The 15,944-nt window shown below is 41.6% G+C and overlaps 1 protein-coding gene across 1 annotated transcript in view; it reads left to right on the forward strand.

Moving 5' to 3' along the window:
- Nucleotides 1-15,944, forward strand: part of Cfap221 (cilia and flagella associated protein 221) — a 93,591-nt gene that overhangs the window by 14,491 nt on the left and 63,156 nt on the right. The window contains exon 5 of the mRNA XM_013020667.1: nucleotides 903-1,003. Within this exon, the coding sequence (XP_012876121.1) occupies nucleotides 903-1,003 (101 nt within the window). The remainder of the gene's footprint in view (nucleotides 1-902; nucleotides 1,004-15,944) is intronic.

Here is a 15,944-nt window from a genome sequence, read left to right on the forward strand (position 1 = left end):
GAAGAAAAGTTCCTAGAATAGGCACCATGTAGAGTAATAGGAACCATTTCCTGTCTCTGATATTCATGCTGATAATGTTGCTTTATATTCATGCAGTACTTTTCATTTTTTAAAAGCTGTAATCTTCTCTGTGTGTGTGCGTGTGTGTGTGTGTGTGTGTGTGTGTGTGTGTGTGTGTGTGTGTGTGATTGATTCAAGGGCTTGAACTCTGTGCTTTATAGTCTTATTCAGCTTTCTTGCTTATAGCTGGTGCTCTACTTGAGCCATGTCTCAAATTCAACGTTTTGTTAGCTAATTGGAGATAAAGTCTTACATACCTTACTGCATGGGTTAGCTTTGAACAGAGATCCTTCAGGTTTTAGCCTCCCAAGTATCTACATTTATAAGCCAGAGCCACCATGCCCAGCTCACTTTAATTCTTAAAGATGCCTTTGAGGGAAAGTATGATTATCACCACTTGGCAAAAAGAGAAACAAGACTGAAGAGGCTGAAGGTCTTGCTCAAGGTCATGTAATACGCAGAGCAGGAAATAGGTTTCTGCTGCTTCTTGCCAGCAAATGCTTACTATTCTGAGCTTTGTAGATCCAACAAATGCAGGCTAGTTTCTTTCTCTCTTAGATCACTAAAGAGTGTCTTCTATATAATTTTTAATAGAAGACAATAGTTTATCATCTCTAGCTTCCTTGGGTAATAGTGAACATTGTTTAAATGATACGTACTTAAATTTTTCTACACTTGGCTTATGGTGAAGACAACTCGGTATTTCTAATGTGATCTAAGCACTGAAGTTTCTTACAAAATTGACCAAAAACAACATCAGAAATATAGCATCTACAAGTTTCTCTTCAGAATTACAGTTTTCAGAACAACAAACTTAACTCTTTTTCACTCATTAATTTTAGGGAGATGACACCTTGCTTGTTCCTATCCATGCCTACCCTGTCATGAACAACCTGGACTTTCCCACATTTATAAATCTATCAAATGTCCTGCTTGGTGAGAGGTGAGTACTCAAAGTGAACCAGCAAAGTGTCATAGGATGTGACACGTTACGAAAGGCATAAAGACACGAACTTGTGTTTTTTTTCTAGTGGAAATTCACTGTTCCACTTGAATTGGACTGAATTACAGTTACAAAAGGTAAAACAACACAACACAAAACAAACCAAGTCAAAAATTCTATATACGCTGGGACATTTAACCAAATGGTACAGGGACTTCTTCAAGCACACTGGGCCTAGAGGTTAAAGTCAGTTTGCAGCAACCCGACTCTCTCCATGTCCAGGAATATTTTTATCTTGTGTTATTTTGAAAAAAAAATTAACAGTCTTCATCATGAAGCCAAGAGAATTAATGAAACTAGTTTGGAATCAAGAGTGACTGGAAGGCTGAGGAGGCTGGCAGGATTCAAGCAAAAGTCCAGGACTGAGTCTCATTGGACCAGCATGGGTCACATGCCCATCCACTAACCAATCTGCATTGAGGTAAAGGGAAGGTAAAGCCAAATTTCAGATTCTGACCTTTTTGCTTGGAAAATGGTTGATGATTTCAATTATATGTTAGTGTGTATCTCATTCTTTGAGGAAACACTCACGAAATGCCTATTACCAAGTATAGCACTATCTGTCTCTAGGTATGTGAGGGACATTGAAACTGAACAGCTGGATCCATATATATGGCCATATCAGTAGTTAAAATATTGAAAAACTCAGTCTGGGCTCTAGAGCAGGATCCTGTCTCAAAAAATTTCGAATTACATCTGTACTATTTATATTGTCCTGGGTTTCCCATCTCTGCATCCAAGGTTCTTGTGATTCATCAGATAAGGAGTTCAAACCAGCAGTTTAGGGGTGGGATAGAGGCATCCACAGAACCTGGCTCCAGCCCTAGCACCCCTCTGGCCAGTTGCTGTCTGGGAATTGCTGACTGGCTGGCATTTTCAACATCACCCAAGGTGAAAATACGACTAGACAGAGGCTATGGTCCTGAAGGTCTCTGAGTCCAGTGAGAACAGGGTCTGTTGTGAATTTACCATACCAGAAACTGAGACATACATAGGGTTTATGTGAACCAGAAGAGGAAGCACTCAGCCCTGACTTAGAAATCTGGAGTTCTCACTGTGCAGGAGGTGATATCTGGGTTGTACTGAGAGGATCTCATGAGCTATGAAGATCATCTACCAAACCATGAAGCAGCAGAACATCAAGCATGTCTTACAGGTGATGAAGGCCCTTGAAGGGTTTTAAGCCATCAGTAGCTGACAGGCACTAGATAGCTCCTTATACAAGCAGTAGTGTCAACAGGCTTATTAGGTCAAAAGCAGGGTAAGTGAGTTAAAGACAGCATTGTGGTGAGTGTTTTGCAAGACATTAAAAAAGAAATGCTGGGCTGGGAAGTTGGCTCGGTGGTAGAGTGCTTGCCTTGCATGCATGAGGCCCTGGGTTCGATTCTTCAGCACCACATAAGCAGAAAAAGCCAGAAGTGGGGCTGAGGCTTAAGTGGTAGAGCGCTAGCCTTGAGCTGAAGAGCTGATGGACAGTGCCCAGGCCCAGAGTTCAGGCCTCACGACCGGAAAAAAAAAATGTTGCAAAAAAAAAAGAAATGCTCTGGGCACCTGTGACTCATGCCTGTAATCCTAGGTACTCGGGAGACTGAGATCTGAAGTTATAGTTAAAAGCTAGACTAGGCAAAAAAAAAAGTTCATGAGCCTCTTATCTCCAATTAACCACTAAAAAGCTAGAAGTGGAGCTGTGGCTCAAGTGGTAGAACACTGGCCTTCAAAAAAAATAGTAAAGGACAGGTGCCCAGGCCCTGAGTTCAAGCCCCAATACCCACACAAAAAGAAAAAGTAATAAATAAAAAACAGACTCATTCAGTTTGAAAAAGAAGCAAATGAACCCTTTTGGTGTGGTAGAAGCTTATGACCAATGCATATTAGCTTGAAAGGCTACTTTTTTTGAGTACTACCTGTTGTCCTTGAGTGAAACTCCAGTTATACCTGGAGCAGATGTTTTGGCTGAGCTGACTTGCTGTTCTTTTCTTCTCTATCCACACACCTTTCTCAGTGTCTGATTCACCATTCCTGTTTGCTTTCATTCTAAAATGACTCCTAGGGTTGGGGGCATGGCTCAAATGGTAAAGTACTTGCCTAGTATGGGCCCTAAGTCCAGTTCTCAGTACCACCAATAACAAGAACAAACAAACACACACACACACACACACACACACACACACACACACACACACACCAGGTGCCACCAATGGCTCACACCTATAATCCTTAGCTACTTGGAAAAGCGGAGATTAAAATAATCATAGTTTGAATTTAGCCCAAGCAGACAAATTCTTATGAGCACTTCTGAACCCATAGCTGGGTATAGTGGCAAACTAGGTGTTTGGCTGAGACTGAGAGGATTGCAGTTCTAGAACTGTCTGGGTAGAGAAGCCCTCAAGACTTCATTTCTACAAAGAGAAGCTGCATGTGGTGGCCCATACTTGTCATCCTAGCAGCAATGTAAAGCTTAAAGTAAGTGGATCACTGCTGGGGTACATGCAGACCAGGAAACATGACCCTACTCAAAAAACTATCAGCAAGAAACAGGGCTTTAGGTGTGGCTCAGTGGTAGAGCACCAGTCTCATAAGTAAGAGGCCTTGAGTTCAAACCTTAGTACCACAAAAGAAAAAAAGGATTGTAAAGTGAATGAGAGTATACATTATCATTTTTACACTTTAAAGATAAGACATAGCTCCCCTGACAGCACAGTCTCTAGTCTGGCTAGTTTTTGAACTTTCCACAAATGGAATTATATAATGTGTGAGTTCTTGGTAACTTGCTCTTTTCAGACTACATTATATTTTTGTGGCTTGGCCACATACACTTGTAAAGTGTGGTTCACTGCTGTGTAGTGTCCTCTGTGTGAATTTATACTTCGTTTCCTCCCTACCACTGATGGATTGTGGCTTGTTCCTACTCACTGTTGCTATGACAACATTGCTCTTGTCCAAGGCCTCTGGGGCACAAGCTCTGGAATTACACACCCAGCCCTAGTGCGTGAGAGTTCTCATTTCCCTACATCATTGCTAACAATGGTATTATCAGCCTATCCCATTTTGTGTGAACTATATTTTTGGCCCCATGCCTTTTTGTGTTCTTATTTGTTTTCCCCAAAACATTTGAGCAGAACTCTTTCCCAGTAATTTCTCCCTTCCCCTCACAACATGTCCTGGGTTCACCATCTTCCCGTCCGATTTAACTGGTCTCTACAGGGACTCCAAGAATAGCAAAGATAACTCCCTCTTTGCAGGACCTGTTCGGCATGCATGGTGAGGCTACACAGTTGTTTCCTGCAAGTAGAAAATATAGAAGCGGCGAGGAATAATTTACTTCCTACTTCATTCATTCTTCTTTTTTTGGCCCACAAGTTACCTTTAGCTTGTGTCATAAGCCAGGATTATGAGCTGAGAAAAAATGGTTTATTAAACTGGAGGGAACAATACGCCTTGAAATACAGACATCAATCTTATATTTTTAAAACAAAAACCTGTCACGTCCTCAGGGCCCTTCCCCAAACTATTTTGTATATGGTGCCATTCATTTGTAATCAGCATGGAAATCTCAGTTAAACAGTTTATTTAACTGAGTTATTGTTTATAATGATATACTATTTTTATTTTTAAAAAAATCTTTCAAAAGATAAACGCACTACTTTTTTTTTTCCTCCAAACATTCTGGCAGCAGGCAATGCCTTCCCAAGATTTTATGCCCTTCACAGAGAGCAATATATAACTGTTCAAGCCTTCAATGCTTACTCAACCCCAGGCTGAGCTAGTACACTAGGTGAGTTCGTGAAAGGACTTCCACCTAAAATGTTCCCTATGAGTTCTGAGCCACCTGGGGGTTGAAGGTGTCATACGTGTGGGTTGTTTATTTATCATTCATTTTATTCACTCATTTATTGAATGCCTGACATGTAACCATCACAATGTTCTGTCTTAGTTTACCATTTTGTTGCTTTAACAAGCTACCTATGTCTGTGTGACTTATAAAGAACAGAAGTTTAGCTAGGCGCTGGTGGTCACCCCTGTAATCCTAGCTACTCAGGAGGCTGAGATCTAAGATCATGGTTCAAAAGCAGCCTGGGAAGTCTGTGAGACTTTTATCTCCAATTAACCACCAGAAAACCAGAAGTGGCACTGTGGCTCAAAGTGGTAAAGCTCCAGCTTTGAGCAAAAGAGCACAGGGACATGCCTAGGCCCTGAGTTCAAGCCCTACAACTAACCAAAAACAAAAACAAAAGAACAGTTTACTTTGGCTTATGGTTCTAGAGGTCAAAAATTAAGGCACCAGCAATGTGGAAGAAATGTAAGTCAAGGGAGCCCTTAGCTTAATCCACTTCCACGAAATGAGTTCAGTCCTCCAAGAGCAAGAATTCTCTAATGACCAAGAGAATTAACCCAGTCCCACAAAAGGTAGCAGTCTCTCACAAACAATCATGTCTTAAAAGCATCATCTCCTGACACCCCAACTCAAATTTCAAACTGAGTTTTGGAGGAAATGAACTAGATTCCAGCCACAGCAAGAACCAGGGGTATCAAGATGATTATGACCTGGTACCATGTCTAGATGGGCAGTTCTCTTCTAACTAGGTGTATTCTGGGACAGATATTCTACCCAGCTTGTGAGAGGTGAGCCAGTCGAGAGGAAGAGGGGAGTTCAAATAAGAGTTCTGGGATAATATGTCTGAGCTGAGTTTTCAGAATGTTTAAAGTGTAGCTAGCAAAGAAAGGTGTGGAGGAGAAGAAGACAGGGGATATTCTAGGCAGAGAAATAGGATAGGTCAAAGCTGGGTGTCGGTGGCTCATGCCTGTAATCTTAGCTACTCAGGAAGCTGAGATCTGAGGATCACGGTTCAAAGCCAGCCCTGGCAGAAAAGTCTGTGAGATTCTTATCTCCAATTAACCACCAGAAAACTGGAAGTGACGCTGTGGCTCAAGTGTTAGAGCACTAGCCTTGAGCTGAAGAGTGCAGGGACAGCACCCAAGCCCAGAGTTCAAGCCCCACAATGAAAGAAAGAAAGGAAGGAAGAAAGAAATCACATAGTACAAGGTGGAGATGGGAAATGCCCAGCACGTTTGTACCTTTGTAGACTAACTAAGCTTGTGTTCCAGGGGCCATGGCAGGGGAGGTAGGGATACAGTTGAGCTAGAAGGCCTCATAGCTTTGCTGGGGAGTGTTAGCTTTCATCCTGAGGCCACCTCTGCAGCTTCAAGAAGAAAGATGGCACATTTTACATCTGAGAAACAATGTACATTAACATTTGAGAAACCTCCCTTTGACGGCCCTGAGCAGTAGGTTGAGGGGATGGTAACCAGCACTACTGTGACAAGCCTGAGGAGGATTCTGAGGGGCACAGAGAGGTTGTTATTGCCCAGGGTCACACATACATCATGATTGGAATTCAGAGTGACTCCAGAGCTGTAGGGGGCTATAAAGATGACATCATTTACCTTCTCATCTATCCTGTTCACTATAAATTACCCAGATTGTGATTCTCTGAAAGAATAGTCTAAAACAGACTGAAACACATTTACACCTTTTCAAAAGTTCTATTAGAGGTCTGAGAATGTGACTTAGGGGTAGAGTACTTGCCTAGCATGCATGGAGCCCTGGGTTCCATTCTTCAGTACCATATACACAGAAAAAGCCGAGAAGTGGTGCTACGTCTCAAGTGGTAGAGTGCTAGCCTTGAGCAGAAGCAGCTCAGGGACAGTGCCCAGACTCTTAAGTTCAAGTCCAGGACTGGCAAAAAAAAAGAAAGAAAGAAAATACAGAAAGTTCTATTAGAGCCAGGCACTAGTGTCTCATGTCTGTAATACTAGATATTCAGGAGGCTGAGATCTGAGGATCATCGTTTAAATCTAGCCTGGGAAGGAAAGTCCATGAGACATTCGAATTAACTACCAAAAGTGCCAGATGTGGAGCTGTGGCTCAAATGGTAGAGCACTAGCCTTGAACAGAAAAAGCTAAGAGACAGTGCCCAGGCCCTGATTTCAAGTTCCAGAACACATTTTCTCTCTCTTTCTCATACACATACACACAAACACACACACGCACGCACGCACGCACGCAAGCACGTATATGCACTCACACACACAGTAACTTGTATTAGATATAATTTATATATCATAAGGCTCACTAATTCAAGATATACAATCCACTGTTTTTACTATGTATATCTACCACTATAACCAATTGTAGAATGTTCTTATTATCCCCCGAAAATATCTCTACCTCACTCTCCATCTCCTGCTCTCCCAACTATTCAATCCCAAACAAACTCTAATTTGTTTTCTGTCTTTCGCTAAGTTTCCCTGTTCTGGACAGTTCCTGTAAATGGGATCCTATATATTTTTTTGGGGGGTCCGGTTGTGGGGCCTGAACTCTGGGCCTGGACACTGTCCCTCAGCTCTTCAGCTCAAGGCTAGTGCTCTACCACTTGAGCCATAGTGCCACTTCTGGCTTTTTTCTTTTTGCTTATGTGGTGCTGAGGAATCAAACCCAGGGCTTCATGCATGCAAGGCAAGCACTCTACCACTGAGCCACCTTCCCAGCCCGGGATCCTATATTATAAGGTCTTTTGTGACTGACTTTTTCCATTTAGCAGAGTGTTTCAAGAGTCATTCACCTTTAATCAATATTTCATTCTTTTTCATTGATGAATAATATTCCATTTTATGGATATAGCATATTCTATTAATCTGTGTATCACTAGATGCATATTTCTGTTTGTTTGTTTGTTTGTTTTTGGGTCTGGTTGTGAGGCTTGACTCTGGGCCTGGGCGCTGTCCCTCAGCTCTTCAGCTCAAGGTTAGCGCTCTACCACTTGAGCCACAGTGTAGATGGATATTTCTGTTTCTTCTACTTGGGGGCTGTTAGGAATGCTGTTGCCATGAACATTTGTAGCTATATTTTTATCTGGAGGTATGTTTGCATTTTTCATTGGATATATTCCTAGCAGTAAAATTGCTCATTCATAAGATAACTTGTATTTAACATTTTGAGAAACTACTAGTATGGGAAATGTATGAGATCTCCAATGGCACATATATTCTTAAACTTCTAAGTAAAGAAACCATTTCTACAGCCGAAACAATAACAAAAAAATCCCCCTCTACATGGTGAAGAAATGCAAAGCTGATAGAAAAATAGAAATTCAGCAAAAGGTGAATTTAGAAGAATATTTTCCCCTTTACATGTTCAGTTTCCTTTGATGAAAACATCAGAAGCTGTTGGATCTGTGTATAATATTACTAGTTTTGCTTCCCTTCCGTGGGTTGCTTTTGGGAGAAGCAGCTGTGGGCTGGGATGTCTTTGAGCAATGGACATTTCCATCCATCTACAAGGTCCTGTAGCAGACTGCTTTGCGTTCATCAAGCACATTTTTCAGCAGCTGGATCTGGTGCTTATAAATTTTTCACATTGAGATAAAATGCCGTATGGACCTTTGCCAACTACCTATAAACAACTTTGGTAGCTTAAGATCTGCTGAAGAGTATTCTGACAGTGTCTGTAAATAAGGAAAGCTTGCATTCCAATTCCTGTCCAAACTCTCCAAGTCAAAGAGGCCATGAGGACTTGAAGCTCCCCTCCCCTTCCATTGGCTGGAGCCACTTTGTAATTAGATAAACCTAACCACCCTGACTTGTGAAAGTCAGTGATCACTCAATACTCTAAGAGTATGGTAGATAAGATTCAGTGTTATCCTTCGATGTACACAAGGAAATACAATCATGCTTACATTATACACAAAAATTTCATATCATTCCAACCTCGTGGTTTTGAAAAGATTTATTCACTCTGTAATTCCTGCATCTGTGTCTTTCTGGTACCAAGTAAACAGAACTGGAAGCAAAGCAGCCATTAACCATTCTTCTAACAACCAATCTTCCTTTGCAGCAAGCTGACTCAGATGACCAGTTGGCTAGTGTGCTATAGACAAGTTCCTGTAAAAGTCACCCAGGAGAGGAAGGATGGAAAACCAGGATACAATCCATTCTGGAAATGGGTTGATGGGCAAGGCAGCCTTGAGCTGCTGCAGCAAACAGACCCCAGGCACAGCTCAAGGCAGCAGAGACTCTACAAACTGCAGGGCCTGACAGCCTTGTTCCAAAGCCAATAGACTGTAGTTTCTAGGATGTTGAAGCAACAGGCTTAGGAACTTACTGGTGGTCTTTCTTAGGAGAGAGACTCATGGTTCATTTGAAAAGTATAGAGTATGGGCTGGGAAAGTAGCTCAGTGGTAGAGTGTTTGCCTCGCATGCATGAGGCCCTGGGTTTGATTCCTCAGCACCATAAAAGCAGAAAAAGCCGGAAGTGGTGCTGTGGCTCAAGTGGCAGAGCACTAGTCTTGAGCTGAAGAGCTGAGGGACAGTGCCCAGGCCCAGAGTTCAGGCCCCATGACCAACAAAGAGAGAGAGAGAGAGAGAGAGAGAGAGAGAGAGAGAGAGAGGAGAAAGTAACCAGGATCAGACTAGTATGCTTTAATCTTGGCTTTTAAAGCATCTAGGCCACATGGAAACATGCATACCAGAACTAACACTTCCAGGGAAGTTGGGGGTGAGGGTATGCCCAGCACAGGTGGAAACCAAACCAAGACTCACACTGTCCAACACTGAACCAGTTGCAGTGAAGCCAGAATGAAGGCATTTGGAGAAGATGGACAAACTGCTCTTCAGGAGGAGTTCCTTAAAAAAAACTTTATTGTTATTACAAAAGTGATACACAGAGAGATTATAGCTACATAAATCAGTTAATGAGTACATTTCCTTTTGTCCGGTGCCATCCCTTCTCTTACTCTCTCCCAGTCCCTCCCTCCCAGCTCCACCAGTTGTATAGTTTGCTTTCAACAATGTCCAATGAGCCCCACTACTGCACCTTTTCACCCTTTTTCCCTTGGGTTCCCTGCCCCCCACAAAAGACAGACAAGCAAATAAACCATACAGAAAGAAAAGAAAACAGAAACAGCAACAAGAAAAGAACTCTTGTTTCCATTTCTTGGAGTTCGTTTTGACATATATATTATTTTATATGATCAGAGGCACATAGGCATGTGCCTTTGTATTTCTGCTCTAAGTGTCTTCTTTTGGTCTCACGGTGTGTGAATGTCTAGAGGCTTGTATAATTTATCATAACCCTGTGCACTTTAGATCTAACTTCTGCTATGAGAGAAAACATGCTCCTTTTGTCTCTCTGAGCTTGGCTTACCTCACTTAACATGATTTGTTCTAGGCCCATCCATTTCCCTGAGAATGACATAATATTATTCTTTCTAATGGCTGTGTAAAATTCCATTGTGTACTAAATACCACATTTTTTGGATCCACTCATCTATTGTAGGGCATCTGGGCTGTTTCCATATCTTGGCTATTGGGAATAGTGCGCCAGTGCAGGAGGAGTTTCTGAAGGCCTCCCTATTTGAAAAGATTTTTTAAAAATTACATTTTCATGTGCTTCACTCATATTGGTACATTGGCTTGCCAGGGCCTTATACTCGCTCATTTTTCTTGCTTGGCTGATTCTGCCACTTGAACCATGTCTCCAGCCTGGCTTTTTGTTAGTTATTTTGGAACTCGAATCAGACTTTTCTGCTCTGGTTGTCCACAAACTATGATTCTCCAAATCTCACCTTCCTGGTATATTTAAGGTTACAGACAAAAGCCACCAATGCCTGGCTGAAGACTCTTTTTGTGTTCCAAATTTCAAAGTTGATTGAGGAAGCAGCAGCATTTTATGAATCAATCTTAACAAGAGTGACTTAAGCTTATGGACAAACATTCTTTATCTACCCCCAACCTGGGTCTATGGAACAACACTGACCTTGTTATCCAATATTGTTATATAACCTCTGTCCCTTAACAGCAGCTTGTATTATACAGTATGAACAATTTTCCTAAATTTTCTTAATTTTAATATTCTTTTGTCCAGCAAGTATCAGTCTATTCATCCTGACCCAGCCTTCACTTATAATTTTAGACAGAAAAGAAAATCTCCTAACCTGTAAAGTATACAGTTGAATATTAGTAATAGTGGCAGGGCATAAATGGTTCTCTCTTTCATTTAGAAAAAATGGATACCAACATGAGCTAGCCAATAAAGAGAACACTGGATAGATACTTGGGTTAGCTTTTATTATTTTTGTGGGTATATGTGTGCTGGTTGGTACCTGGACTTGAACTCAAGGCTTTGCACTCTTTCTCAACTTTTTCACTCATGGGTAGTGCACTATTTGAGATACAGCTTCAGTTTGATCTCTTTTTTTTTTTTTTGCCAGTCTTGGGGCTTGAACCCTGGGACTAGGCACTGTCCCTGAGTTTTTGTGCTCAAGGTTAACAGTCTACCACTTGGGTCACTGCTCTACTTCTGTTTTTTTTTTCTGTGATTAGTTGGAGATAAGAGTCTCATAGACTTTCTGCCTGGACTAGCTTTGAACAGTGGTCCTCAGATCTCATCCTCCTACGTAGCTAGGATTTATAAAACACTGATACTCAGCTAGCTTTTATTCTTTTTTGTCTTTGTCACAACATTCCTAACTTTTGGCTCCAGAAGAAATCCAGGAGAAGACTGAAGAACCTAAAATAAAGAAAGGAATTGTTGATGTTATAAAAGCCTAGCTAGGTGTTAAAAGAAGAACATATTCTACTTTTGAGTTCTTCTAGTTTATGTAAGTTCTCTCATATATGTATACATGTGAATATGTATATATGTATGTATATTGAGACACACATTTATGCACATATACATATATATGCACAAAAACACATGCACACACATATATGTACTAAGCAGTATGTACTGTGTACTAAGCAGTAGCAAACTTTACACTACCATCAGAAAAAATGCCCATGAATGAATTCTAATTATAATGTTTATGAATACAATGTAAGGCTCAGGTGTGGTGACTTATATTAGTAATCCCAGCTACTTCAGAAGTGGAGAGTGGAAGAAATTTGATTTGGGGCCAACTGGAGAAAAAAATTAGTGAGATCCCATATGAATCCATAAGCCAGATGCATGGTGCCTCTCATCCCAGCTACTCCCATAGTAGGAGGATCTCAGTCCAAGGTTAGCTATGCAAAAACTTGAGGCCCTATCTGAAAAACAACTAAAGCAAAAAAGGGCTGGGATATGGTTTAAAAGGTAGTGGGGTTTTTTGTTTGTTTTTTCAGGGTTCTTTTGTTTTTTGTTTACTGTTTTTGTGCTGGTCCTGGGGCTTGGAACTCAGGAACTGGGTTTTTTTGCTCAAGGCTACCCTCCCACCACTGAGCCATGCTTCCACTCCAGCTTTTTTGGTAGTTAAGTGGAGATAAGGGTAGTTAATTAGAGACAAGGGTCTCACAGAGTTTCCCACCCAGGCTGACTGTGATCTTCAGATCTCAGCCTCCTGAGTAGCTATGACTACAGGTGTAAGCCACCGGCACCAGGCGTGGTAGTATCTTTGCCTAGCAAGTACAGGGTCCTGAGTTCAAACCCTAGTACTACAAAAAGGTCCATAAGGTAAGGAATGTCAGTGTGTACCCAAAGTACATCCCTAGGAGTGCAAAGGGAAGCTTTGTGGCTGGCTTTTGATCCGGGAGAGTCACCCCTACATTAAGACTTTTTGGTGGCCCCACTTGCTTGGCTAACATAGCTGTTATCCCTCCTCAGAGTGCACTTACAGCCATCTCCCCCACCATACTACTGCTAGATTGGTGGTACCTCCACACACATACACACAGATGCACACGTACACAGCGTGCTTCATTTAATACTTGTCAGAATATTCAGAATGACATAACTAGCCATCAGTCAACACAATTGTGACTATAATTTCTTAAACAGATGTTTGCTATTAAATATGCTCCCAATTTCTCACCCCAGATTCTTGAATACTACAATTTCAAATGTATTTTAATTTAAATTGCTTTGCTTTGAAAAAAAATATTGTATTCCACCAGAGTGAGCTTTTTGTTGTAATAACAGATGGTGGGCAAGCCACAGGAGGTGGTGGGAAGGAGTGGCAGGCTGGCACTGGTTCCCGACTGTGTGCTGGGCCACATGCTGTCGTGGTCTATGTAGCTGAGAGGAAGTGTGGTTTGAATGTAGTCAGCATGTGGCTTCTTTTACCCCCATTCTAGAAGCAGCAGCAGCTGTCAGTAGCTTATAGTGTGGCCTAGAATCTTCCCCCCAGCAAGGGCTGTGTTTTTCTCAACATAAAAGCACTGGGACTGCAGAAGGTCTTTATCTGCCCCTTAATCACCTTGTGCTGGCTGCCAGCCCTGCCACCAGCTCCTCCTGTGCTTTGGGCTCCAGCCATAGGCCCTGCTTCCCCTCCCTGCTTGGGAGTCACCCAAGAATTTCATTCCTTATCCCATCATCCTACCCTGGAGAGAACCATGAACAGTCAGTTCCTATTGAATGAGATATTTTTATTAATATTCTCCTGTTAAGTGATGTTACTATTCAGGATTTTTTGTATTTCAATATTTTATTTTTTTTAAATTTCTGTCGGTTGTACGGCTTGAACTCTAGACCTACGTGCTGTCCCTCAGCTCTTTAGCTCAAGGCTAGTGCTCTACCACTTGAGCCACAGCACCACTTCAAGTTTTCTGGTGATTATTAGAGATAAGAGTCTCACAGACTTTCCTGCCCAGTCTGGCTTTGAACCGTGATCTTCAGATCTTAGCCTCTTGAGAAGCTAGAATTACAGGCATGAGCCACCAGTGCCCAGCTCAAAATGGTAATTTTTTTTGCCAGTACTGTTTGTTTGTTTTTTTTAACTCAGGGCCTAGGCACTGTCCCTGAGCTTCTTTGGCTCAAAGCTAGCACTACCACTTGAGCCACAGCACTTCCGGCCTTTTCTGTGTATGTGGGACTAAGGAATCAAACCCTGGGCTTCATGTATGCTAGGCAAGCACTCTACCACTAGGCCACATTCCCAGCCCCAAGATGGTAAATTTTTAGAGAGTATATTTTGTTTGGGGTTTGGTGATGGGACCTTGCATGCATGTTAAGCATATGGTCTACCACTTGGCTATATCCCTGGCCCTAAAGGAGTTATTTTGAAGCATGAACAGACTACACATTACCTCCACAGATGACAGATGTCATGGCACCTACTCTTCTTTTTCTGAATTTAGCAACTGTCTCACCCCCAGAGTAATGCCTTAGCTACTTCTCCAAACTATGGGAGGTCACCTCATTGGAGTCAGGTTGTTCATAGTGTTGTCTCTAGCATCCTCCTTTCCCCAAACTCCTGGGGCAGCAGATGGGGCAACTTTACCAATTAATAAGCAAAGAAGAAATTGAACTCGCAAAAAAGGAGCTCTACAGCCAACCTACCTGAGCTTCAATTCCCTTTGCTTCTAATATTGATCTAAGCTTAGTCTGCAGTGTGGGTATTGTTTCCTAGCTGTAAAAATAATTAAATGCCTATTGTTTGAGAAACCCCTTATATACATTTATTTCTTGTTTGGCAGTACTTAGGACCTTGTGCCTTGCAGTTGAGCCACACCTCCAGCCCTTTTTCACTTTACTTATTTTTCAGATATGGTCTTGAAAATTTGCCTGGGGTCAGTTTCAAATTATGTTCTTTCTACCTATGGCCTTCCATGTAGCTGGGTCCACAGGCAAATACAACAGCACCCAGCTCATTGGTTGAGATGGAGACTGGCTAACCTTGCCTTAACTGGTCTCAAACTCTGGTCCTTTCCATCTCTCCAGCATAGTTTGGGTTACAGGAATGCCCCATTATGCCTGGCTTCATTTTTACCTATATTTGACTAGTTATTGTGGAGCATGAGCTTACCTTGCTTCTGGATTGTGGTATCAATTCTAGTGAAATAAATTGTGTCTTTGAAAACAAGATAAGCAACATAGGAAAGTTCAAAAGTGCATAAATGATCTTAGATAAAAGTGCATTCTTTGAAATTTGAAACATAAAATACCTTCAGTTTCTCATATATTTTGAAATTATTACTTATTTGTTTGAATGGGAGAAAATCTAACTTACCAGGCAATTAATAGTGCCTCATTTCCTTCCATTATTTTAAGTTATATTGTGAAGCTAGAAGTTTATATATAAAGGCTAAATATAAATAATTGGCCAGATCTCAAACTTCTTTCTTTTTCTGTGTATGTATGGCAGAGCTTGAGAGGAAGTTATCAATATATAGGAAAAAGTTTGAGGATTTGTCTCATCTCCTAGCTACTCTGGGAAATTTCTACCATGTTATCATACTATAGTTCTGACTACTCAGGAGGTTGATGAGTGGGAGGATCATAGTTGGAGGCCAGCCCAGGCAGGAAAGTTTATGAGACCCTCTCTCAAATCTAACCTGTAAAAAATAGGAGGTCCAAACAACAAACATTTCTCAAAGCCCTGTAAGCCATGATGCCAACATGGTGAAATCTGGGCTTCTCCCAAATGGGGAGAGACTGGTGGAGGAGGAGTATTCTGACCCTTCTTACTTTTAAAAAGAAACTAATTCCACTGGGTGGGGGAGGCAGGCACTCTTATGGCCTCATCTAAACCTATTTGAGCCCTACTCCTCTCATGGGAATCAGAGCTTTACCTTGTATGGGGAAGACAGCAGTCCAAAACAGGATCTTACAAGATCTTATCCTGTTTGTTAATGAAAGGAGAAACTTCCTAGAAAGGTCAACAGATGAAGCACTGAAGGATCAGAAGAGGTCAAGAGAGAGTTCTGTATGACATACAGGGAGCTGCCCTTTAACATTGGGGATAAAAGTAATATGGCACCTGCTATACCATATTATATCTCCGGTAGATTAGCTCAGACTCTGGCTTTAAATTTCTGGTTTTAAATCACACTTCACCACTTACCAGTTGTGACTTTGGACCTCCCTGTATGTCAGTTTTTCTTTTTTTGCGGGGGGGGTCCGGTC

The sequence above is a fragment of the Dipodomys ordii genome, unplaced genomic scaffold (genome assembly GCF_000151885.1).
Source record: "Dipodomys ordii isolate 6190 unplaced genomic scaffold, Dord_2.0 Scaffold52, whole genome shotgun sequence".
NCBI lineage: Eukaryota > Metazoa > Chordata > Mammalia > Rodentia > Heteromyidae > Dipodomys > Dipodomys ordii.